This window comes from Pongo pygmaeus, chromosome 11, assembly GCF_028885625.2.
Source record: "Pongo pygmaeus isolate AG05252 chromosome 11, NHGRI_mPonPyg2-v2.0_pri, whole genome shotgun sequence".
Taxonomy (NCBI): Eukaryota; Metazoa; Chordata; class Mammalia; order Primates; family Hominidae; genus Pongo; species Pongo pygmaeus.
In genome coordinates, this window is record NC_072384.2 from 48,158,062 (window position 1) to 48,185,991 (window position 27,930).

The 27,930-nt window shown below is 35.6% G+C and overlaps 1 protein-coding gene across 2 annotated transcripts in view; it reads left to right on the top strand.

Moving 5' to 3' along the window:
- The window catches only part of EPC2 (enhancer of polycomb homolog 2), a 143,417-nt gene that overhangs the window by 102,344 nt on the left and 13,143 nt on the right, over positions 1–27,930 (top strand). For both annotated transcript variants that reach the window (XM_054477998.2, XM_063647441.1), the window contains exons 4-10: positions 6,924–7,130; positions 14,762–14,910; positions 15,655–15,787; positions 17,936–18,127; positions 22,142–22,231; positions 23,779–23,924; positions 24,031–24,374. In XM_054477998.2, the coding sequence (XP_054333973.1) occupies positions 6,924–7,130; positions 14,762–14,910; positions 15,655–15,787; positions 17,936–18,127; positions 22,142–22,231; positions 23,779–23,924; positions 24,031–24,374 (1,261 nt within the window). The remainder of the gene's footprint in view (positions 1–6,923; positions 7,131–14,761; positions 14,911–15,654; positions 15,788–17,935; positions 18,128–22,141; positions 22,232–23,778; positions 23,925–24,030; positions 24,375–27,930) is intronic.

The window sequence follows — 27,930 nt, forward strand, 5'->3', positions numbered from 1 at the left end:
ATGGCATTCTCTTTCATAGGATTTTCTCTAAAATAAATAATAAAACACTTTCCAAGAAATGTGTTTTTAATTTTTCTTTTGAAAACCCTCAGTGTTTTAATGTATAAACCCTTATCTCATTCCTAAACTACTGAACACCCTATTTTTAGTTACTGATTAACCTTCTATATACCCTATTGACCTTTCACTGCTCTCCACTTATCACACATTCCCGTAGAAAGACCACTCCTGCCCAAAACAGAACTCTCCTTCTAACATCCTGGGTAATCATTTTCCATCATTTTCCTTCCTTTCTACCTCCACACTACCTTTTACTCCTGTAGAAGCATAATCCTAAACCCTTTCTAACTCTTCCTTGTGTACCTGTATAGTCCTTGAATATTTTATTTTCACTTATCTCTTCTCTCATTTCTTCAGTCTTTCTCTCTGCCGCAAAAGGTGCCCAAGTCCCTATTTCCAGGAGAACCCTTTCATTTGACCCCATCCTTCTCAGCAAACTACCACCCATTGTCTCTTCTTTTTTTGTCATAGTTAAATTTTCAGAAGTTTGGCTATACTTGGTGCTTCTTATGTTTACCTTTTACTCACATCACAATCCATTTCACTTTACTGAAATTGCAGTGTTTAAGGTTACTAGTGGCCTCCTAATTGTCATCAGGAGACTCTTTTCAACTTGTATCCTACTTAATATCCCTGCAGTATTGAATGATGTTGACCAGGACATTTTCCTGATTGTTTTCTTCTTTCTTCATCTCCTCTCTATCTTCAATGTTGATATTTCCTTTGTTATCTGTCCCCTGCATTTTTTCGTTTATCTTAAGCTGCTAACAGTTTTTTGCTGGTTCCCAAATGCTCCAGAGCTGGATTTCTAGTGGAACCTTTCCACCTGAGCAAGTATTTCAAATTTAACATCTCCAGACCTCCTTTGCCTTCCCCAGTTTTGCTCTCCGATATGGTTTGGATTTGTGTCCCTGCTCAAATATCATGTGGAATTGTGGTCTCCAGTGTTTGTGGAGGGCCTGGTGGAGATGATTGGATCATGAGAGTGGATTTTCCCCTTGCTGTTGTCATGATAGTGAGTTCTCACAAGATCTCACAACATTGTTTCACAAGATCGATTCACAAGATTGTTTCACAAACTTGTTCTCACAAGAATGTTTAAGTGTATAGCACCTCCCCCTTCTCTCTCTTTCTTCTGCTCCCACCACATAAGATGTGCCTGCTTCCCCTTCGCCTTCTACCATGACTATAAATTTCTTGAGGCCTCCCCAGCTATGCTACCTGTACAGCCTGCAGCACCATGAGCCAATTAAACCTCTTTTCTTTATAAATTACCCAGTCTTAGGTAGTTCTTTATAGCAGTGCAAGAACAGACTAATATACTCTCTTTCTGAATTAATGATATCATTTTTGTCTTCCTTCTAGTTGGCCAGTTTGCACTTTAGTGCTGACTTCTTTAAAATCATCCCAAACATCACTAAATCAAACCAGTTTTTTGTTCCACAATGTTACACAGGTTAAGTATACCTTATCCAAAATGTTTGGCACCAGAAGTGTTTTGGGTTTTAGATTATTTCATATTTTGGAATATTTACAGATAAATAATGAGATTATTTGGGGATGGAACCCAACTCTAAACATGAAATTTATTTATGTTTCATATATACTTTATACACACAGTCTGAAGGTAATTTTTTTACAATATTTTAAATAATTTTGTGAATGAAACAAAGTTTTGACTGCATTTTGATTGTGACCTGTCAAATAACGTCAGGTGTGGAATTTTACACTTGTAGCATCATGTTGGGACTCAAAAAAAAAAATTGATTTTGGAGCATTTCAGATTTATAAATTAGAGCTGCTCAACCTGTATTTGTTGCTTGTACCATGTTCCCTTATTTTTATTATTTTTCACCTGGACCACTGCTATTCTGCCACTAGCTATTTTATTAAAAATTCATCTTCTTAAAAAGGAAAAACTTCAGTGGCTTCCACTGTCTATAAAGTAAAATCTGTACCACCTGACTCCAGCCATGCTGAACTTCTTTCTGGTCCTCTAATGTACCATACCTTTTATGGCTTTACATTGTTCCTTCTGCCTGTAATGCCAGGTCCTCTATTTATAATAGTTTTTAGTAAAATTATCACCTTGGGGTACAGACTACATGTTTACTAAGACCATAGTGTAAGACTAAATATTTGCTGTTCCAGCTATAGTCCTCATGCTGGTGGTGTTCATAGTACCAGCAGCAGTGGTTTCCCTACTGGATCAGTTCTGTGGCCTGATTTTAGGCATTATGGATTCCAAGCCTGATTCACCAATACTTCTGAAGATGTAGAACTATCTAGTATCTTGTAAATAAATTCCATCTATTGCTTGCAAATAGAAACTTTGACTGATACATGTTCTCAACCTTCATTGTACTTACAAAATTCAAATTAAAAGCGCCTAAAACTCAATATAATAATCACATCATCGGTTTTTTTTTTCATCATGCAGCATTTTAATTGTTTACTTGATACTGCATTATTGATTATGCTTTGGCTGGGGCAGACCACAAGCAGTGGCAGTTAGGAAAATGTAGTTCTCACGTGCATTAGGAACAAGTACATTTTTACATGGGAGAGGGTGCCTCCTGTATTTTTTAATTTAGTATGTAGCATGTTGAAATGGATATGTTCTTTACTATGATGTTAAAGTATTTGTGTATTAAAAATGAAATTTGGTCTAGATCTTTTGAAGCAGTCCCAGTGAACCCCATCACACAATAAAATTTTAAAACCACCACACCATGCTGTAATGTGTGTGTACATGTATTTTATAATTATGTTATATAAAGTTAATGAGCAGTCAGATTATAAAAGTAATTTGAATTTATGTCTTCCATTTCATCTCATTTAAAGTGTTATCCTATCCAGATTTGTTTTAACTTTGTATTATTAAAAGATCAGGGGGTCATTCCTGTGACTGCAGAGAAGATTAGTTTCAGCATCAGCGATCTATCAATATGTAGATAGAATTGTCTCCTAAATGGCAGATTAATAGAATTCTTGACAGTTTTTAAGACCTTAGAAGATTATTCATGGAATTGAAGAGATCTTTTTTTTCTGATCATTTTATCATTCTAATTTCCTTATTCTGTTTGTGGTTCAATGTGGGTTGGCACTGTTGAGAATCAGAAAACTATAGTGGAAAATTTAGAGGAAGAAATGAATTGATAAACAAATCCTTCTAAAATAGTCATCTCAAGCATGAAGATCATATGTGTTTTAATGGATTAGTATCACCTTTCTATGGGAGAGAAAAGTATTTTATTTAGCTGTATAGCATTAGCAGTCTTCGAATTTACACAGCTATTTTCTTTTTTGATGTAGGCATATGTCCCTTAAAAAAAAAAGTAGCACATGGTTTATGTTTGGGCACTTACCCAAAGACAGGAGAACTTTATAACTCTACCAGTCTTTGTTGTTGTAGTCTGAAGACTTTTTCCATTTTCTGGGTCTTTGGAGAAGAAAATGTTTTCTCCTTAATTTAATTTATGCAGAATACTCAAAATGTGTTACCATGTATATTTTGATTTCATTGAATGCTGATGTTTTCATTTCAGATTGGCTTGCTGTAATTTTGTGGCATTGTGTAAATTAGGGGTCATTTGCTAAATAAGATGTTTCCAGTGTTATCTATTTAGAATCATAATTTCACTGTGTTGGTTTTGAGCTGTGGTCATTCATTCTTGAAGAGTATAAGGCAAAAAGTGGTCATTTAACTCTTTTTGAATTTAATGTAAATGCTTGTTATTTGGAAGCCTGCCTTTGGTAGTATTTAGGCTGTTACACAAATAATAAACCATAGATTTGAAAGAAGTAAAGTTAAAAAAGAAGTTGTGTAGCAAAGAGGTGTTCACTTATCAACCTTGAACACAATATAGGCAGTCCCAGATGGAAATTTGTCCTACTCTGCCCTGTATCTTATTACAGTAATGCTCAGTTCCAAAGTTCTCACATTGTTCCCTTATTAATTAATTTGTGTTTGTCTTACCTTTGTTGCCATGTCATGAGTTTCTTTAGGTAGCAAATTCATCTTAAAGTTTTTTCCCTTATCTTCCCTACATTCTATAACCCATTAATGGGCTGATGGTAGTTAATTTTTAATAACTTCCTAGTTGACTGTTTTGTAAATTAAATTACTGTTTAACTCAATGTTTTATGAATTAGAATACATTAATTTTTACATATAATGTATTCATGTATTCAAAATATATTTATTGAAATTACAGATTTTGTTGATTAACAAACTAAGTGGTCCTTGTCTTCATAGAGCTAGTAGCCATCTAGAAGAAAAGCCTATATGGTAGGATAATTTTTTTTTATCTCCCCATCCCTATAAGTAAATAATGTAAATCAACTCAGAGCTATCTTAGAAATAATAAATTTACCAGACTTTTTTGCCAGTTAAGTAACTGGTTTCTACTGCTTTTTAGTGAATGAATTACATGCTAAATGATGGAACATTTTTATTTTTAATTTTTTTAGAGTTAGGGGGTCTCAGTATGCTGCCCAGACTGGACTTGAGCTCCTGAGCTTAAGTGACTCTCCCGAGTAGCTAGGACGACAGTTGCATGCCACTGTGTCTGGCTGCTAAATGACAGAACTTTTTTAATACTGTATAAAAATAGTAAGGTTCTGTTTTTGCAGATTTTTAATCATGTGACATAATAATGTGTGACTGATTTATCTACAAGTAGTTCTTCCCTACTCAAATTGATGCTATACCCACAGTAGAGATACAGTGATACTAGTTGCCTCAGAGTAGCTAAAGATAATTTTTACAGAATTATTAAAACCAAGATTACTCATAAAATAGAAAGTTGCTTTATAACAACATACAGCAGTGAACTGAAAAAATAGTTAACACTGGAAAGAAATATCAGAATGTTTAACTGTAAAGTGTGTGTTGAATTCTTATTACTTGTGATATAAAGACGGCTTTTAACAACACGGCAATACACATTGTAAGCTGGAGCAAGAAGCACCAGAGAAAGAAATCTGAGCAGGTATTTTAATCTCAACATACCATGCAGGAGCATAGGAAGCAGTGTTAACCTGAGTATTGTTATATAAGAAACTCATTAACGTTCTGCTTATTGGTGGAAAGAGCACTTATCCTTCTCCCCATTCGGAGGTTAGATTAAGCTCTTGATTTAGTAGTGAAGATAACAAAATTTTATCAGAAGCAAAATGATCAAGAAGTTGAAGAACATGTAACACATCACAGAATTGTTTCCCTTGGCCTCCAGAACACATGAGAACTGCCTGTGTTGCTGTCAGCACAAGGTAGAATTTTATTAGATCTAGAAAGCTGTGTTCTTATTCTACCACTGTTGTTGTAGACTGGGGTTGACATCACCATTCCGGAGAACTCCAGCTAACGGTAGAAAGGTATCCACTTAAAGGGGGATGTTTGGAAATACTGGTTCTTATGGTGTGGTCTTATTTTCCAGACTCTGGCTATCCACTTTAAGGACCAAATGCAGCCTCTCAAATTAAGTTAAGCTACCTCTACTAAGAGATTGGGTAACCATAGAATGGCCACTTAGTATTTTAATGCACTAAATGTAATTGTGACATGGACTAGAATACTTGAGTTGATATTGTCAGTGTGTTCTCTTCCTGTGGTCAAACTAGGCAGACAAATTACAATAAGAAACCGATGAATTAATTCTAGAAATAATCATCATAGGACTTGAAGTCCAGTGATCAGTGCATTTATTCCATGAAGTTGTACCAACACAAGAAATCATGAGACATTTATTTGGTGAATTTTGACTTCTTCAGTAGACTTCATACAACATACAGGTCAATTTTTATATAGATCTTATATTTTCAGTGAGAAAAATTTTCATTTCCAAGTACTAGGGAAACATTTCTTGGAAAATATCTCAGCTTCTGAAAATGAGCCTTCATCTCTAAAATAATACAAGTAAAAAGATTGAGATAGCATCACTTCAGCGAGACTTCCCAGCCCTAAAATGGCATGATCTTTTTCTAATGTTTGCTGTAAATGGATATGTGTAACCCCCATTCCATCCTGCTAAAGCCGATTGTCTTATCTGATCTCAAGGTGCAAGGCAACAAATGTGACCAAGCAAATGTTTACAGCCTTAATTTGAGATGTGTCAGCATTATGCTGGCTGCACTGATAAAGAGGTAGGTCCCTGAAATACCAGCATTAGAGCTCTTAAGGGAACCATCCTAGGGCCACTGTCCCAGGACATGACATTGTCATTAGCAGAATGAGTGTTAAGAATAAGGATTCTCTAGTACTTAACACTTGGATAGAGGAATTATTTTATATGTCACTGGTACAAAGAATTCAAAATTGCATAATGTTGAAACTTCTGGAAACATGCTAAGTTTGTTTTTATAATCAATTCCGAAAGAGGTATATTATAGTAAGTTGCAATATATTAGAGAATATTCATCTTTTATTTTGGACGCACATAAAAAGAAACCCCCATACCTCCTACTTTCTGTAGGAGAACAAACAAGCTATTAGACTTGAAAACTGATAGATCCTCAAATGTGTATAATATCAGAATTTTGAAAGATCTTGGATGTCTTCTAGTCCAAGACTTGCCTGAGGCATGTATTTATTATAGTCTTCCCAAATATCATTCATCCAGCCTTCTTAAATATTTTCAGTGATACAACTCACTGCCTCTCAGGGAAAATTACTAATTTTTAGATAAATCTCCTAATGAATGAATCCTTCATTAGGTTGAATTGAATTGTGTCTTCACCTACCATAATATTATCTGTTTGTAGTTATTAAAACTGGTCACATTTTTTTCTACAGCCATAAGCTAACTTTTATTTCTTTTTGCAAACATTGTAACCAATGACATTTTGTATTTTTCATTTAGCTTGTAACACTTCAAGAAGCAAAACTGCTGCTAAACGAAGATGATTACCTTATTAAAGCTGTATATGACTACTGGGTGAGAAAACGTAAAAACTGCAGGGGGCCATCCCTCATTCCTCAGATAAAACAAGAGAAAAGAGATGGCTCTACCAACAATGACCCTTATGTTGCCTTTCGGAGAAGAACAGAGAAAATGCAAACTCGAAAGGTAATGTGCAAATTAGGTTTCATTGAAGGTAGCTTAATAGTATTTAAGATCAATCATTTTTTTTCTAATAACTTGAATAATTTGAACATAATGGGAGCTAATGGCATTGATGACTTTCTATAAGAAATCCTACTTTTCGTCTGGTCCATGGTCAGATGCGTTATCCATTGCGCCACTGGCCCACCACAAGAAATCCTACTTTTCAGTAGCTTCTGTTGGCCAGTTGTTTACGCTGTTTATCTGCTACCTATGCCTTTTATAAATTTACTGATCATACCATTTTATGCTTGCAGTTGAAGTGATGATGAATTTTGTGTCCTTATGCACCTTGGAAGTTTTGATCTCTTCAGTAAACTAAATATTCCATCACAGATCTCCTGTGTTTGGGAAGCTGATAACTTGAAATAATACTACTATTCCTTGTTGCTCACCTGAGACCTTACAGTTCCTTGGAAACCATATTGTAGTTCTTCCAAGTGAAAATGGACCTTGCTGCCTCTGGCTGCTACAGGGTCGTGGGAAGTAGGGAAGGGTTCGTTTTCAACCCTCTTCTGCAAACAGCAAAAGTAAGAGTGGAATCTTTCTCCTTTTCTGAGTTGTCAGTTGTGTTCGATTTCAAATTGATGAGCTTGTTCCCATCTGGCTTTCAGAAGCAGTATGAAGCAGAATTTTAAGTAAGAGAAACAGGATCTCATACTGTTAAATGATATGGTATAGAGGAAAGCACTATTCAGGAGGAGTATTCACTGTCTTCCATTTCTCATAATTAATAGTTAACACCACACACAGTAGTATATTCTCTAACATTGCAAAGTATCAGGAACGTATAAATGTAAAATAAGGAATTATAATTGGAGGCAAAGCATTTTCTGTGGATTCTCCTAACATTGAAAGCTTGTCCTTGTCAGCTGTTAATATAACAGCTGTGAAGCATGACAGCTGCCAAGGATAGTATATTTTAGGAGAAACTCTCTTCCTGGTTAATAACCAGAATTTCTATAATTCTTGAGGATGTTATTTTTTTAAACATTAGAGGATGGATTTCCCAAGTGTAGATGACATTCCCTAACCCAGACTTGAGTTTTTAATTTGGCATTCTGGTTCTTAGCTAAGGGAATCTACAATATTTTATGAAGATTTGGCACTTTTCTAAGACAGAAACGAGATAAGTTCATAAATATATTAAGACTTTATAAATGTGGACTATTGGACATGAGGAAAGAGAGGTTTATCTAAATCATTTGAAAAACCTGAACTATCAATCGCTTTTTGAAAGCAGTATACAGTCGTGAGAAGTAGGGAAGGGTTCATTTTCAACCCTTATATATGTCATATATATGTTGCATAACATTTCGGTCACTGACGGACTGCATATGTGATGGTGATCCCCTAAAATTATAATACTGTACTTTTACTGTACCTTTTCTATGTTTAGATATGTTAGATACACAAGTACTTACCTTATGTTAGAGTTGCCTACAGTATTCAGTACAGTAACACACTGTACAGGTTTGTAGCCTAGCAGCAATAGGCTATACCTTCTAGGTTTATGTAAGTACACTGTGACATTTGTGCAACAAAGAAATTGCCTAACAACACATTTCAGATCTTTATTTGTTCGATTATTTCTTTAAGAGACTGGGTCTTACTGTATTGCCCAGACTGGTCTTGAACTCCTGGGCTCAAGCTGTCCTCCCGCCTTGGCCTCCCAAAGTGCTGGGATTACAGGCATGAGCCACCACATCCAACCCCTCAGATCTTATCTGTGTCATTAAGCAATGCGTGACTGTAATTAATTTCAGATATATTGCAAAACAGACTGTTAGCAATGCCTTTTGAAGGAAATTATTGGACTTCCTTTAGTGAATGGGTGTGGAATACTTAAGATTAGCAGTATTTATTGGCATATTGACAATATTTTCTGAGTGTTAAAATATGTTTTCTTCTTCTTTTGTTATAACCATTAGAGAATTGCTGGTAACTGGTTCTTGTGTTTAGGCATTTCTTCATTTTGTGATCGCTAATACAAGTTTTCCTGACACTCTGATTCCTACCCTTTCTCTTGTTTGTTATTTTTCCATTTTCCTCTGCAAAGAGGTACACTTTCTTTTCTGATGCTCTTTACTTTTTATTCCTTTCTGTTTTCAGTTGTAGAACCAAAGACGATTCCCTATCATGCTCACCATTGCTAGTTAGAAATGTTTATGCGTTTCGAAACGAGAAAAATGGGAAAGCACTCAAATAATGAATACTCCCTAGGTGTTCAGGAGGTGGCAAGCATTGGGTTATGCAAAAATGAATACAACTAACAAAGGCTCTCTGTTTTCTGTTTCTGCAAACTCAAAAACACTTGTGTAGTTGATGCAAAGGGTAAAAGGTCTTCTGAAATATTTGTTTGGCTGTCTAGAATTTAATTTTAAGTCACTGAACATTTAATATTTAATTAAGGAGCATGTGAATACTTTGGGGCATTCTTAAATGAGATAGTCTTAAGGCACCAGCATGTCTTAATGCACTGATAGGGAAATCCTGGGTCAGCATATACATTTAATATATTTAACCACATAGATTCAACTCTTAGTGTCTGTGCCTTCTCTCCTCCCTCTGTGAGGCCCAGAAGAAGTAAGATAGTTAAGAGAGGAAATTCCCAGGGTAGTGGTTGTCAGTTCTAGCTGCTCTACGTAACAGTCACCTGTGAATCATCCTTGGTCATGAAAAGATGTACAGTTTATTCTATAGTGTAACCATTTGAGAAGCACTTCCGTAGAGATTTGGCAGCAAGTACAGAACTGTAATATGTAACTGTATTAGGGAGAAGGGAGTTGGCCCTGAGCAGAGATGGTTGTGAGAAGGAGTAAAGGGGGCAAGTGGATTTGAACACAGGGAATAGGGCCATCTTAGAAGAATAGAAAAAATGTCAAATGAACTTGTGGTTTTTAATATTGATATAGTTAGGGCTGGGCGCGGTGGCTCACGCCTGTAATCCCAGCACTTTGGGAGACTGAGGCGGGCGAATCACAAGGTCAGGAGTTCAAGATCAGCCTGGCCAACATGGTGAAATGCCATCTCCACTAAAAATAGAAAAAATTAGCTGGGCGTGATGGCGGGCGCCTGTACTCCCAGCTGCTTGGGAGGCTGAGGCATGAGAATCACTTGAACCCGGGAGGCGGAGGTTGCAGTGAGCCGAGATCGCGCCACTACACTCCAGCCTGGGTGACAGTGCGAGACTCCATCTCAAAACAAAATATATATATATTGATATAGTTAGAAATAGATGTAGATCTGTGCATATATGTACATACATATATTACATACATATTTCCTAGCTGTGTTCACTGAGAGTCTCTAGAAGCAGTGACACCCAGTAGAAGTGGGCATGTCTAGCATGTAGATCTTGATTTTAAATACTGTTTTTTGGCTGGGCATGGTGCCTTACGCCTGTAATACCAGCACTTTCAGAGACTGAGGCAGGTGGATCACCTGAGGTCGGGAGTTCAAGACCAGCCTGACCAACGTGGAGAAACCTCATCTCTACTAAAAATACAAAATTAGCTGGATGTGGTGGTGTGCACCTGTAATCCCAGTTACTCAGGAGGCTGAGGCAGGAGAATTGCTTGAACCCAGGAGAGAAGTTGCAGTGAGCCAAAATTGCACCATTGCACTCCATCCTGGGCAACAAGAGCGAAACTCTGTCTCAAAAATAGTAAAATAAAATACTGTATAAAATAAAATACTGTATAAAATAAAACGAAATAAATCTGTTTTTCGTTAAAGGGAACCAGGACTCCTTAGGAAAATTATTCCAGGTCTAGGGCTGGAATACAAAGATAAGCCTGGAACACACATTTTGTTATGCCAGAAAATAAGAATATGATTGAAGAATGTTGGAGCCATGTCAGAAGGATGCAGGAGCCAGCTTGAAAGGGGACTCCACTGATAAGAGCTGGGAAAGTTTGAGCATCAAAATAGATTATGAAAGTAATGGATTCTACCCCATAGAGTAACCCATGAGTCCATACTGATGTGGGTGGGTGGGTGGGTGTGGATGGATGAATAGACAGCATTTCCTTACAGTAGATTTCCAAAGCTGTAAGTGTTAGCAGAATGATGGAATTAGAATTATCACTATTTGGCAACCACCATAATAATGCACATAATTATTTCAGGCAAAAGTTAGAACTAATGGATATTAAACTTAAGGGGGGAAGTTTGATGGTAAAATAGTGTTTCTGTAGTCCTACAACGTACTTGTTAATTAATTAATTTATTTTTTGAGATGGAGTCTCACTCTGTTGCCCAGGCTGAAACATAGTGGTGCGATCTCACCCCAGTGCAACCTCTGCCTCCTGGGTTCAAGTGATTTCCCTACCTCAGCCTCCCAAGTAGCTGGGACTGCAGGCGCTTGCCACCCCACCCGGGTAATTTTTGTATTTTTAGTGGAGACGAGGTTTCACTATGTTGGCCAGGCTGGTATTGAACTCCTGACCTCAAGTGATCTGCCCACCTCAGCCTCCCAAAGTGCTGGGATTGCAGGCATGAGCTACCATGCCCAGCCTAATATACTTGTTCATTTAAAGGGGAAAAATAGTATTTGACTAGGGTAACCTGGGAGATGCTATCTTAAGCAATCAAAGTTAATATCAGCAGTAATGGGACAAATAGTATCTTCTAACTCCTAATATGATATGAGAAGGATACAATACCACTTTTGTGGTAGTTGTACCAAAAATACATAACCTGAATTTAATCGTGGAAAAACATTAATGAAACCCAAATTGAGGAATATTCTACAACATAGTCTCTAGTCTTTGAAAATGTTAAGATCATAATCACTGAAAGATACAGAAAACAATTGTAAGGAGATTAAATTACAGAAGATTAAAGAAACATGACAACCAAATGTGGTTTTTAATATGGAGTCAGATCCTAGACCAGGAAAAAACGTGTTGTTATTATTATTACTATTTTGAAGACGGAATCTTGCTCTTGTCTCCCAGGTTGGAGTGCAGTGGTGCAATATCTGCTCACTGCAACCTCTACCTCCTGGGATCAAGCGATTTTCCTGCCTCAGCCTCCCGAGTAGCTGGGATTACAGGCGCCCATCACCACACCCAGCTAATTTTTGTATTTTTAGTAGAGACGGGGTTTTACCATGTTGGCCAGGCTGGTCTCGAATTCCTGACCTCAGGTGATCCAACCGCCTTGGCCTCCCAAAGTGCTGGGATTACAGGCATGAGCCACTGTGTCCGGCCAAAAAAAGTACTATTATAATAAAAGTTATTATCTTACTGATGTCCTTATAGCAGTAACTATATTTTTTGCTGTAAAGGACATTAGTGGGACAATTGTTGAAATATGAATAAAGTTTATATGTATAAAGAAATTAAGTAATAGGATTATATTAATGTTAATTTCCAGACTTTAATAATTGTACTGTTGTGGTTCTATGTGAATATCATTTTTTTTTTGAAAATATATGTTAAAGTATATAGGGATAAAGGGGCATTTTATATCTTCAACTCCTCTTGAAATTTTTCAAAAATAGTGCTGCTGATAATTTATAGATGTGTGTGTTTATATTCATACATACATATATGTATACACATACAGAGAGATAAAGCAAATGTAAAATATTAACCTTTAGAGAATCTGGATGAAGATATATGAGAATTCTTTATACTGTTTTTGTAACTTTTTTATAAGTCTGAAACTATTTCAAAACAAAAAGGTTTTGGTTTTGGTTTTTTTTTTAAAAAAAAAAAGGACCAGACTGGGGAAAGGAAAGTTAGGAACGATAATTATTTGGGCATAAAGAGAACAGAGGCTGGGGGCAGTGGCTCATGCCTGTAATCCCAGCACTTTGGGAGGCCAAGGTGGGCAGATCATTTGAGGTCAGGAGTTTGAGACCAGCCTGCTCAACATGGTGAAATCCCGTCTCTTCTAAAAATATAAAAAGCTGGGTGTGGTGGTGGATTCGTGTAATCCCAGCTACTGAGGCTGAGGGAGGAGGGAGGCTGAGGCAGGAGAATCGCTTGAACCTGGGAGGCAGAGGTCGCAGTGAGCCGAGATGACACCATTGCACTCCAGCCTGGGCAACAGAGTGAGACTCTGTCTCAAAAAAAAAAAAAAAAAAAGCAAAACAAGATATGAGTAAGACAGGGTAGAACCTCCAAGAGGAGCACTTACTGAAGAGGGGAGCCATCTAAAAGGTTCTGGTGCACTTTTGAATATTATTCAGCTGGCATGTAACCTCGTATTATTATCTGCCTTACGATTCTGTATATCTGTTTTCTGTCTGTCATCCTTACTAGATTCTAAGCCTTTTGAGGGTAAGGGACATGTGCAATACCCTGCACAGTGTAGGCACTTTAATAGTTGCTGTTGAAAATATTAATTTTTTCAATTGAAAGGTATTATTGCTGCCTGTTTAAAAAAATGCTTAAACATATGCTTTAGATTTTACCTTTTGTCATAGTAATGAAGAAGAAAAAGATGAATTTTTTAAAATTACACCAAAGAATGACTTATTTTTAATATTTGATGTGGAATACCATAATGGGACTTAGTGTAGGTTATTTTTAATATATGACTATTATTTTTCAAATGCAGGAAACTATACACAAAAGAAAAAGAGTATAACTTTGACTTTTTCTCAATTGTTATTTTTCTCTTTTGTAATCCTCCAATATGAAACCTTTGGTATTCCTTAGGTTCTTTCTAATGTCATTTCAAATTATTAACTCAAGGCATGAATGATTGCTTAAGTACAGTTCACTCTGGATACATAGATTGGAGGGGTGGTAGTGGTCTATTTTTAAACAAATAGTTCCATGCCTAATAGTAAAGTGAGGAATCTGTGGATGTTTAACAAAATAGTTTATATTAGTAATAATTTTATATGCAAATAGATGCTGCTAATTACAACTGAGCCTTTTCTAGTTATGTAGCAGGGCTTTCACTTTGTATAATAATTAACTGAAAAGCTAATAAACAGTGTTCTGAAATACAGTATTTTTGCTAAATCTCTTTTCTACTCAGCAGTGGGGTGTTACATTTACATTGAAAAATGACAGTCCGATTTCTTGAAATGGTTGTTATCCTACTTTCAGTTTTCTGAGTTTCTGAAGTGAAGCTTTACTGGTCATTGTTCATGTTCACATAGTAGTACAGTGTATCAAACCATCCAGCCCCCAGTTACAGAGCTGGAGATGGATGGATGAGTGGATGGGGGGACTCATTTTGACTGTTACCTTGATCTGGACAGAACTGTTCCTCTCTGTCACTGGAAAATACTTTCCTACACGCTGACTGGACTACATTTTCTGATAACAGATTTCGTTTCAGGTGGACATTTTTTGTTTGTTTACATTGAAATTATCTCTTTATATCATTCTACCTTTTCAACAGCTGGCAACATTTTTTTTCTGAGTATTTATCGAGAGATAACTTGCTTGTACTTATATTTTCAGAGTTAAATAGTTATAGGTTATCTTACATAGGTTGCTGTTCAGATTTTTTTTTAACATTTTACTTTTATAGGATAAATTTAGGTCTGATAAGAGTTTATTGAATAAAGCCGGAAATGTAGATAACTGTGTTGTTTATTCTTCTAAAATTATTATTTTTAATAGAATCGTAAGAATGATGAAGCCTCTTATGAAAAGATGTTGAAACTGAGACGAGAATTTAGTAGAGCCATAACAATTTTGGAAATGATTAAGAGAAGAGAGAAAACAAAACGAGAATTATTGCACTTAACCTTAGAAGTTGTGGAGAAAAGGTAACATTGCTCCTGTTACAACAGTAAAATGACAACTTTACCAAATGATGGGCAAAATGAACCAAAAGATTTTTAGGGGGGAAGAGATTAAGCTTTATGGCAGTTGATATTGACTCTGTAAGAATTTGTATTTTTTAAAGATTTGTGGTTACTAGTTTTTATAGATTAAGTTATCAATTTGGATTGCAGATTTTGGGAGAGTTGTTAAACAAAATTAAGATCCTATACTTAATTTTGTTTTGGCAGAATCATTGAATTTTATTTAGTAAAGAACTCTAGTGATCATATTGTTTACTTCTCTGTATTAAAGTTTCTATTGAATAAAATCTGAGGGAAATGAGTTGATTTTATTTTCTGAGTAGGTAGAGATTTTTTGTTTCAATTCCTTTTAGAAATGTGTGCTCTAATATAGTATATTTTCCTACAAAATTAAATAGACTAAACAAAAACAGAATTTTGTATGATTCCTGGAGTAGGCATTCTAAACATTTCCTAGTGCTTGATTATATAATATATGTAAGAAATTTGTTTGCTGTGTACCTTAGGCATTTTTTTAGTTTTTTGGTTTGTTTTGTTTTTACCAAATCCCTGTTTCTTTATTCCTGCAAATTTTATCTTTTAAAAGTAATTTGATTGTTAGCCCTTTTTGACTAGGTGACTTCCAATTAATTGAGGTATCACTTATTTTCCTTCTTTATTGTTAAACTATGCAATGTTTTCTTATATTTTTGTTACTTTTTCAAGATACCATTTGGGAGACTATGGTGGTGAAATCCTTAATGAAGTAAAAATCAATAGATCAGAAAAAGAGTTATATGCCACTCCAGCAACTCTTCATAATGGAAATCATCACAAAGTTCAAGAATGTAAAACTAAGGTGAATATCGTCTGGGAAGAAGCATGTATGATAATGTTGATCAGAGGAATTATTGATTTCTGCAGATGTCTTAATATGGTTTGAGTAAAGAAAAAGTAATTAACATGACTTTAGTTCTTACCATGAGCCAGGCACTTTGCTAGGAGTATTTATATACATACTGACCAATTAATCCTCATAACAACCCTTAGAGATAGTTGTTGCATCTGTGTGACTTCTAGATAATAGCTAGTAAGTGGCACATTCAAAGTTTCAGTTCAGGTCTAACAGTCCGTCATGTTCAATATGCTATCTGCCTCCCTAGAGAATAAAGGTAATTAAAGTCTAGTTATTATCACTAGCCTTAGCAAACTTTGCATTGTAATGGAAGGAATCAACACCTCAAAGCTTTCTTCATTGAGACTATTGAAAATTATTCTTATTGTCATCATCATTTCCAGAGCCAGCATTTATCAATTGTTATCTACCTTGAGTGACTTTGAGAAAGTCCTGTAATTTCTGGGTCACAGTTTCTTCCTAATAAAAGAGCCAGACTCAGTGGTTATTTTAGTCACTTGGACTAGATAACTATATTTATTTGGTCCTCACTTGGTACATTAATTAAAGTATTTAATTGGGAAATATGAAAACTAATAAAGCCTTTAATTTTAAGGAGCATAGATTTAAATAAGAAACAGGTATTGACTGAAGCTTCTAGACAGTAGAGCTTTACTCTGTAGCAAAATTTTTTAAATGACCTAGGGTGTTTGTGGAAAATTCATCTTTTAAAAATGTACACAGTTCTCATTTTTCATGGGTTCATTCTTAAAGGTCAAGAAAGAGTGTGGAGCAGGAAGACTCCTTCATTCAGCTCATGTCAATTCAAACACTAAAGTTCTTTCTTATTAATCACAGGCATCTAGCCCACCATCCTGATTCTCTCTAAATCTCGCTTGCCTCTATAGCCAAAAAAGTTATCAGTGCAAATGTCATTTTGTAAGTTATTTTTAAAAATCCATTTTGTGTCAATCAGTGCTTTTCCTAGGTATGTGATTGTTAAGCGTTGCAATATGAAAAATCTTAACCCATAATTACTGACAGAATCAGCCTTTATTATATATTGATTCTTATTTTAGACCTCCTCTGTGAATAAATACTCAGCCTTCCTAAATACTAACTTTAGGGATTTGGTTGCATCCACTGTTGTCCTACTCCATTACACATGGTTAACTATATTTACTTTGTCACATATCCCACTTTAAAATATGGGAAGTTTCTGAAAGTTGGGGCTTTGTTTTTGATGTAATAGTTGTACCCATTATATGAAAAAATTTATATCTCACTAAATATAATTTGCCTTTCAAGCAATGTTTTTATTGTGTGTACTGTTTTTGACCCTAAAGTAGTTAATATCTGGACTAGATGTGGAAATGTATAAATTTTGTAGTTTGTACCTTGGTGCTTGGGACAGTCTTTTCCAACTTTTAAAGTGGTAGATCCCTTTTTATTAAAAGGAATGCCAGTATGTTAAAACAGTAACAGTGCTGCTCTGTTGAGGGGAGGTGGGGGCTGGAAACCTACCCCTTCAGTCAGTGTCTTTGCCAGATGGCCTCTCAGGAACCTCCACAGAAGCCTGGGGGACTTCAGAACATTACTGTTCAGTTGCTGCAGTAATTATACATTCTAAAAAGTGAGGGTTTTTTTCCTAGTTAGCTTATTTTTCTCAAAAGATTACCGTCCATAGAACAGACATTTTTAAAAATTGGATCTAAGTGTAGAAATGACAGTAAACTCATGATCCAGTTGAAGATTTTTAAAAATAAATAGTGGTTAATTTTTATCAATACAGCAGATTTAAATAAATATTGAATTTAAATACCTTTTAAATACTGGATTACGTAATAGAGTAATCCAAAAAATCACTCACATAGTTTAAAGTAGTGATAATAATGTAAAAAGCAAATTTAAATACCATAATTATTTTTCATCATAAGTCGCAGAAAGTAAAGCATGTTTCAGTTTATGAACACAGAATAATTTTTGCGTATTAAAAACAATAAAATCACCTCCTGGGTAAAAATGTATGTTTTTCAAAGAGCAGTAGTTTTTCATGATTTCTAAAATGATTTTTATTTCTTCCTTTTGGGGGAAAAATCGTCATGTAAACAGCACCCTCATCATTTGTCTTTGAAAGAAGAGGCTTCTGATGTGGTTCGTCAAAAGAAGAAGTACCCAAAGAAGCCTAAAGCAGAGGCTTTGATAACATCTCAGCAACCCACTCCTGAGACATTGCCTGTGATCAATAAGAGTGACATTAAGCAATATGACTTTCACAGCTCAGATGAAGATGAATTTCCACAGGTGCTTGTTTTAAAACTATTTAAAGATATTTCCTCTTAGTATTTTATATTGCTATATTTTTAAAACAATTGCTATCTTAGAGTTTTTATTCTTGCTTTGTTCCCCTAATGTATATAGCATAAACATTTCCACATTATTTATGTAGCCATTGAAATGGTATTTACTCTGTATTACTTTTCATCAGTTGTATAGAATTTACTCTCTTGTGGAGCGCATGGTTTTTAGTTTTTCCATTTATAAAAATGAACATAGATTTTTTCCCTCTGTATTTAAAATAGATTCTCTTAGAAACTGAATTACTACTTACTAACCAAAAATTATCAATATTTTAAGACAGTTAATATATAATTGTAAATATTGAAAATATTCATCAACAATACTTTCCTTTTTCCCACACTCCACCAGCATTGTGTTTTATAACTTTTAATGTAAACTTTGCTAATTTGTTAGGCAATGGCTATTTGATTCTAAAAAAGACTTAAAGGAACTGATTCAAGTTTTAACTCTTTGATAAATATTGCAGCAGCTTTATAGAAAAATGTGTGCTATTAAAAAATATTTTTATAAGTGCTGTTTTTAAAATAAGACTTTTACTTTATATATTAAAAGATCCAGCCAGGCGCGGTGGCTCACTCCTATAATCCCAGCACTTTGGGAGGCCGAGGCAGGCGGATCACAAGGTCAGGAGATCTAGATCATCCTGGCTAACACAGTGAAACCCCGTCTCTACTAAAAATACAAAAAAAATTAGCCGGGCGTGGTGGTGGGCGCCTGTAGTCCCAGCTACTCGGGAGGCTGATCCAGGAGAATTACGTAGACCTGGGAGGCGGAGCTTGCAGTGAGCCGAGATCGCGCCACTGCACTCCAGCCTGGGCAACAGAGCAAGACTCCATCTCAAAAACAAACAAGGAAACAAAAAAAAGATCCTTTTTTTTTTTCTTAAATATTGTGTATCACCTGCTCTAGCAATACCCTCTTTTTAAAAATAGTATAGGAAACTTAACAGAAAATACTGTAACAAAGACCTTGAACCTACTACCAGCTTTATCATATTTTAACTTTTTGACTTGTTTCCTTTAAGGAAACTTTATTTTAAAAACCAACATTATAGATATGTTTGAAAGCAAGACTGTTTATAAAACTCTTCATTGCTATAACCATTTAAAATCTGGAGTTTGCATAAAATGTGTCCCTTTTGGCTGGATTTTATTATTTTTACTGTTTTTCACCAATTGGTTTTTCTACCCAGATAATATTCTGATAGTCATATGAATAGTATCAAATGTGCAAAGATATGCTTAATTTTATATTCCCTTCAGGAGCGCTTAATGAACCCATATATTGCTTTTGTCAGAGGATCATCTAGTTTGACTCAGGCAGAGCTTTGAATAGCCATGGGACATTCATCAGATGACCGGTTTGGAGGAATGAGGGATATAGTGCCCTACAAAAGAGTAATTTTCCAGATAGAAAGTATAGGGAAGGGTTCTAGGCACAGCATATTAGAGGGAACTCCTAGCAGTTTGGTATTGCTGGAGCACAAAACATAGAAGAGGAAGAGGGGATGAAAGGCTTGATGCCTGCAGTAATACCCAGATGGCAGATAGCCTCTATCTACATTATACATACTGGGAAATTATTTAAAATGTTAAGTAAGAAAATGACATAGTTAGATAAATATTTGTATAATAGGCTTATATTGGTGGTACTAATGAGAGCCTAGAAAGTTTTGCTATATATTCCCAGCCCTTTAAGAATGATGCTGTAGACTGGACATTGTGACTCATGCCTGTAATCCCAGCAATTTGGGAAGCCGAAGCAGGTGGATTGCTTGAGCCCAGGACTTGGAGACCAGCCTGGGCAACATGGTGAAACCCCATCTTTACTGAAAAAACAGAAACAAATGTAGAAAAATTAGCCAGGCGTGGTGACACATGCCTGTAGTCCCAGCTACTCTGGAGGCTGAGGCGGGAGGATCGCTCGAGCCAGGGAGATGAAGGTTGCAATGAGCCAAGGTTGCACCACTGTACTCCAGCCTGGGCAACAGAGCAAGACCCTGTTTCAAAAAAAAAAAAGAATGATATTGTAGGGTGCTATGACCTATAGAAACTTTTATCGGTGAAATCAGTACATCCAGCCTGAAAGTAGAGCTCACTCAGCATAACTAGTCATATGTTTCTCATGCATTAAGGGATCTTCATTTCTGCTCCAAATTCTTGCATTGATTTATATAGTTTCCGGTTCCCACATGAAAATTGCATTTTGAAACTTTTAGGTTCTTCTGATTGTTTATATTAGGTCTTAGACCATCCTCATTAATTTTATGGTATCTCCATATTACTAAAGAGTAAGTATTAATGTTTACCTATATTTGGGCATCATTCAGTGAGGCAGCTATTCAGAGTGTACATCTTATAAAATCAGGATTTTATTGCTTACAAGATCATTAAAGTAATCATATTTTTCTTTGTCTAATAAACCAAGAACAGGGAATAGGGAGCCTTAAGAGAACAAACATTTTAACCAGACTTATGCCACTGAATTGCAGCTGAACAGAGCTAAAACTCTGCCTCTTCTTGATCGTGCTTCCGATTTTCCTAACATTAGCTTTGTCTTCCTGTGCCTCAGACTTCTTTTGTCCCCTGGAATCTACCCCTGGGGAATCGTAGTTAGGAGGAAGGGGTGATAGATTTTATACACAGAATTTCTGAGACTTTGTGACACTTCCTGTGTATATCTTAGAATAGGTACATTATTTGCAAAGGAACCAAAGTGTAAAATTCACATTTGGGATTTCCTTTCAAATTTCAGGTTTGGGGCTTGGTTCCCCATGAAGAAGATTCAGCCCCAGCTTACTGTTTCTGTGTCTCCCCCATAGGGTTGGTGGAGGTATATTGGAACCTCAAACAAATACCTTTCTCCCCTGGATGACCCTGCTCAGTGGTAATTACCACAGATTGGAAATAATATGGAGAAAACATTTTTCCTCTCAAAATAGGAAGAGAGGGATTTGTGAGGTTCAGAAATTTGCAAGTAAATATGGTTGAGCCAGCGTTTATCAGAAAAAGAGATGTACTACAAAGTGAGAGTGCGAGACAACTGAAACTTAAGTACCAAAACTTTTAAAAAAATTTTAATAATTATGGGTGGAAATTTATCTAAAACATATTATTTCCCTGTCTTCGGTGTATTTGTATATTATTTAATCTGTTTTTGTGACATTTATAAAGTGTGCTCTAATAGGTCAGTGCTACTGCCCTAGAAGTCCACTCAATTACATAGGGATATTTGACTTGATAGGACATGGCCTGGGAAGAGTGCTTTCTAATATGTGACAGCTTTTTGAAAGTCTTTATTCTTTTGCTCTAGCATTGTGGGCTTATCTCTTCTCTATAACCAATGTGCTTACTTTAGCAAGTCTTCTTTTCTCTTCTTCTTTTCTACTTCTGATCTGCTAAGTTTAAAAAGTGATTTTTGAAAAATGAGTTGGGAGATACAAGACTTTCCTTTGAATAAAACCTGGCCTTTATGGCCTTTGGGGTTTTTTTTGTTGTGGTGATTTTTTTGGCTGTTTATAAGTTGTTTTTTATGTCCTAGCTTTTGGCTTTATTACAGAGGGATAAAGTTATTGGATAAAAATACACTTAACCTATAGGTGAAGTAAATATTTAACTGTCATTAAATATTTATAGCCACATACATTATTTATAAAATATAATGGGATGTATAAAAACTGTATTAATTCTTTCTAAGACTTAGCACTTCATGTTTAGAAGCAATCAAGCAATGCCAATGCCATGTATACTTAACCTGAAAGAACTAATCCATTAAAAACAGTGATTTTTAACCATAGAAAATTTTTGCTAGTCATTGAATGTTTTGGGGAATTCAGTACTTATGATATGTAATATAGAAGTGATTTACTGTTTGTGATCAGATTTAAATTTTAGAGCATTACAGACATTGATCTATTGACTTTTGATAACTCCTAAATGGAATGTCTCTTTTGTCTAGGTATTGTCCCCAGTATCAGAACCGGAAGAAGAAAATGATCCTGATGGTCCCTGTGCTTTCAGAAGGCGGGCAGGATGCCAGTATTATGCTGTAAGAACTTTTGTGTGTATGTGGTGTTTTTGTGAACTGGAATTAACAGGTAACCCATGTCAAGATGACTTAGTCTTGATCTAAAAATGGGAAATGCATCAGTACTTTTTATTTAACATCCTTTATGTGGATACTGGTAAAAGATGCTAAAAGGTACTGAGTCCTTTCAAAGGGCGTCGGAATCCTCTTCTTGGAAATTGATAATTCCTCACATTTTAGAAATTTAGGTTCATTTTGGGCTCTAATTATAGCTTCAGCAGCTGTGAAAATTACTCAGTGTGTCATTACTAGAATTAGGTAAACCCAGAATTTGTAAATTGGTTCTAGAACCTTTGATGGCTGCTAGGTGTTTATTGAAATTTATTGTTATGCAAGCCCATCTTGTGCATACATACCAGTAAGTATCAAACAAAATAATAATTTTTAAACTTCCGTAATGGCAATGTTTTGTCTAATAATTGTATTCATAACTTTTTGACACACCTAGAAGTTGCTTTATGCTATGAAGTTGCATTATATCACTCTCCAAGGTTCTCAGATGAGATATAATGTAGCATTGTGAGGATGGCTTTGACTTTCTTATATGGCTTGTAGAGATCATTTATCTTGCTATATAATGGTAAGCATAACACTGACAGCTTTTTTAGAGTGTGTAAATTTAGGAGAGGTGGAGATTTGTTTACTAGTTATGTTGATGAGAGAAGGGAAAATTCTTAACGAAAGGGGACAGACAGCATGATAAAATGATGAAGGGAATGGGAAGACAGGGAACGGGCTGTTTGTTTCTTTATATTTATTTATTTACTTATTTATTTCTTTTAGAGACAGGGTCTTGCTCTGTCACCAAGGCTGGAGTGCAATGGTGCAATCATACAGTTCACCGTAACTTCAAACTCCTGGGCTCCAGTAGTCCTCCCACCTCAGCCTCCTGGGATTACAGGCACATACCACGACATGCTGCTAATTTTTGTAATTTTTGTAGAGATAGGGTCTTGCTACATTGCCCAGGCTGGTCTTGAACTCCTGGTCTCTAGTGATCCTTCTGTCTTGGCCTCCTAAAGTGCTAGGATTACAGGCATGAGCCACTGCATCCTGCTTGGATGTGTGTTTCTTAAAAGTAAAGAGGAAGCTTCAGTTTGACCCCATAGTGTTTGAAGTGCAATTTTTAGTCCAAAAAATATTCTTTCTGGTTTCTCAGTAGGAAGCCTACAAATTACTATGTAATTTCACCATCCCTACTTTGTACACAAATGTTAAAAGCTGCATTATTTTTAACTATATATTCCTTTTAAAGTATGATAGACCCTAAATGAATTTATATTTACAAACTAAAATAATCTTGGTGAGTAATCTTGGTGAGTGAACTTTTGATTCAATTTTGTAAAATTTAACCTGATTAATAGTCAATGAAGCCCCACTTTTACAGTTTTATATCTAGATTTTAATTGTTCTGCTAATGTTGCAGTTACTTCATGTTTATCATGATCTAACCTGTCTTCATTTCAGATTTACTCCATGAGTTTTTTTTTTTCTTTCTTTCTTTGCAGCCTCGTTTGGACCAAGCTAACCATTCATGTGAAAATTCAGAATTGGCAGATTTGGATAAGTTGAGATATAGGCATTGCCTTACAACACTTACAGTCCCAAGAAGATGTATAGGATTTGCAAGGAGGCGAATTGGCAGAGGTGGAAGGTGAAGTATTTGTTTTCACCTGGTTTTTGTTTGATATCTGGAACAGAAGACAAAGAGAAAATGTTCAGCTCTCTCAGTTAATATTTGGTTTTATTTTGCTTTTCAGGGTCATAATGGACCGAATATCCACAGAACATGACCCAGTCCTGAAACAGATAGACCCTGAAATGCTGAATAGTTTTTCAAGCTCTTCCCAAACTATAGACTTTTCTTCTAATTTCTCTCGGACCAATGCTTCCAGTAAACATTGTGAAAATAGACTGTCCCTTTCTGAAATATTAAGCAATATCAGATCATGTCGACTACAGTGTTTCCAGCCAAGGCTACTAAATTTACAGGACAGTGATAGTGAAGAATGTACCTCAAGAAAACCAGGGCAGACTGTGAACAATAAAAGAGTTTCTGCAGCATCTGTAGCTTTATTGAACACCAGCAAGAATGGCATATCAGGTAAGCTGTTGCTGTGTTAAAAGTATATCCTGCTATTCTTTTTTACTTAATTTTATTGGGAAAGGAATTTTATCTTAACCTACTGCATTTTTTTTTCCAACCTAAGAAACAAAATTGTACTGTTCTGCCTCCCATTTCAACCAAATTGTCCTAACTAGTACCGTAAAACCACTGACATCTATTTCGAGTGTGTGCCTGGTATGGTAAATGTAGGCAGAATGCATACAGAGTTCCCTATGGCCACACTGCTTATAAGCTGCCACCAGATTATCACAGCACAGTACTATCTGCTGCTTATGTTAAAGGTAGTTTTCATTTTGGTGCGTAAACTTTCATTAAATGTAACCATTGCTCCTTGAGAGTACCTTTGAAAACTCTTTCTGAAAAATGATTTTTAGGAGACTCCCTGTGAATAATTTTTTTTTTTTTTTTTTTTTTTTTTTTTTAGATGGAGTCTCGCTGTGTCGCCCAGGCTGGAGTGCAGTGGCTTGATCTCAGCTCACTGCAACCTCCACCTCCCGGGTTCAAGCGATTCTCCTGTCTCAGCCTCCCAAATAGCTGGGACTACAGGCGTGCGTCACGACGCCCAGCTAATTTTTGTATTTTTAGTAGAGACAGTGTTTCGCCATGTTGGCCAGGCCAGTCTCTAAATCCTGACCTCAGGTGATCCACCTGCTTCAGCCTCCCAAAGTGCTAGGATTACAGGCATAAGCCACTGTGCCTGGCCCCTATGAGTAATAATTTTTGTCCGATAGCTTACCTCTAGTTAAATCAGGAAGTTTTTTCATTTTTAAGAAATGTATTCAGGTTAATATTTTTATGACATGTACATTGTAAATAATGTATAATATCTAGAGAATCTAGGGTACACTTTTGATTTGTTTTCTTCTGTGATCTCTTTATCACATGTATGCAAGTATGTATAACTTATAAATATCTTTGTAATATATACATTGTATATATACATTGTATATATGCATTGTATCCCAAGACTAAAATAGATGTGGCTTGACTTACACTGTTGATACCATTTTTTTCTGTGTGTATTTCTAAATTATTTCCTGGATGATGCATTCTAGGATGTGAAATTATCATCTTAAACTTCTTTAAAGTGATCATAAATCACTTTAGCTTGAAATTTGGTCTCAATAATGTTCAGTCTCTTTTTAGCTCCTGAACTGCCTGTTTTCCAACTTGACTCGTACAGTGATTTGTTTAAAGGTTATAATGGAAAATTGGATTTGTTTGAATGATTAGAAATTGGCATATCATTTATCCAAATTGGTTGGTTAATTTTCTCCTAAACAAACTTAAGTAAGGAAAATGGCCTCCCATTATATAAAGTTCATGAGTCTGTGAAGTTGAAAGAGTGCTCAAAGCTGAAATGGATAAATGCGTAATATGATTTGAGGCTGCAGGATTATTGGAAATCTAAAGATAGTAGAAAGTTGACAAATATTAAATATTTTTTCAGCCAGCTCTAAGACAGAGTTCCAATTTATTTAACTAAATGGGAATTCCTGTACTAAGCATTCTCAAAATGAGTTTTCCCAAAAAGAGAGTTTAAAACATATCATATAGAGGCATTTATAATTACATTTGACCGTAGGCTGATTGTCTTCTCTGCTGATGTGTACCACATTAAAAAATGATTTTAGTATCTTCCTTCTCAACGTGAACATTGTCAGATATTTGCAGCTTTCTCCTATACGTTCCAGATTAACTCTAGATTTAACTTGACTTTTTTCCAGAAAGTGTACATATGTTGTATATGTTGCTATGTCATCAATACAACATATGTGTTGGTCCAAAATATAACTTAATATGACTTAAATAGTTCCATTATAATCACCTCTATAATCCTATGACACTACCATACAACGTAAAATAAGCATTTAAACTGTTATCTTAGGCGTGCATGTACTTCTCAGGGAATTTAAGTCACAAGTAATCAATGTTAACATCATAGACAACAAGTTTTTTTGTATTCTTATCTTTACCTTACCATTAGAAAAAAATAATCTTTTTGGTCTGTGTGATTTTTCCTATCTAAAATTTTTTAATATCCTCAACACAGTACCATTTCTTTCTTCCCTTAAAAAATTTTAAGGCTTAAGCAACAGGTAAGGTACATTAGAATTCAGTGTTTTGAAATAAGATCTATCTTATTTAATAATTTATTCTTAGAGTAAAAGATTTTGTTTGCACTCATTCTTCTTCACTGACTGTGACCCCTCTAGTCACTGGGACCACAAGATTTTTTGTTTTCAACAGATGTCTTTTGTTTCAAAATAATAGGCATGACAACATAAATACATAATGAAAAAAGTTTTTTAACAGCATTTTTTAAAATAATTGAAAACTGATAATTTAATGATTTATATCAGTAACATTCATTTTGTAGATTTCTTAGTTCTGGTTAGATAATTTTAAGTGAATTCAGTTACAATTCCGTGAATATGGATAGGAATTTCCTCATCTACCTAAATAGAAGGATGAGGGAGTTTTAGAAAGCTATATTTTTACTTTTGATGGATATATACAAAAGAATGGGATCCTCATGTGTTTGGTTTTTTTAATCTATGCGTCTTGAACACTTTTTCCTTCTGCTTGTTCTTAGTGGCCTTGGTCATGAGAGCACAGTTGTTTTTAAGAGTAACAAGACAAAAAATAAAGGAACAAGACTAACACAGGATTATACTTTTCCCTAGCAGAGAATAACACTGAACTAAACAGATCATTAGTACTGAATTGTCCATTTCACAGCTGGGAAATCCCAGCAAATGAAGAGTTTAATGAGAAATAGAAACATAATGCACTTTATTTATATCACAAGTTCCTTAGTTCTTAAACAAAAATTAAAAAGAGGCTGCATCTTATGTGGAATTGAGGGCTAGTGGCAAATAATTTTGTTAATATAAGCCCTGATTAACATTTTCCAAGTCATAATCCATGTGTCCAAAATATATTCTAGGCCGGGCGCGAGTGGCTCACGCCTGTAATCCCAGCATTTTGGGAGGCTGAGGCGGGTAGGTCACTTGAGGCCAGGAGTTCGAGACCAGCCTGGGCAACATAAAACCCGGTTTCTACTAAAAATACAAAAGTTAGCCGGGTGTGGTGGCACGTGCCTGTAGTCGCAGCTGAGGGAAGAGGATCTCTTGAGCTCAGGAAGTAGAGGCTGCAGTGAGCCAATATCCTGCCACTGTACTCCAGCCACGGTGAGACCCTGACTCAAAAAAAAAAAAAAAAAAAATATATATATATATATATATATATATGCACTATTTGTTATCTTTTATATACTTAAAGGAAAATTGAAAAGTGTATCCTAGATGTTAGAACTAAAACTAAAGACTTTTCATTTGAAAGCAGAGATGTGTTTTCTTAACCTTTAAGTAAAATAAAGGTATATTCTCTTAATTGAAAAACACTTCTCAGGGCCAGGCGCGGTGGCTAATGCCTGTAATCCCAGCACTTTGGGAGGCCGAGGCGGGCAGATCATGAGGTCAGGAGATCGAGACCATCCTGGCTAACACAGTGAAACCCCGACTCTACT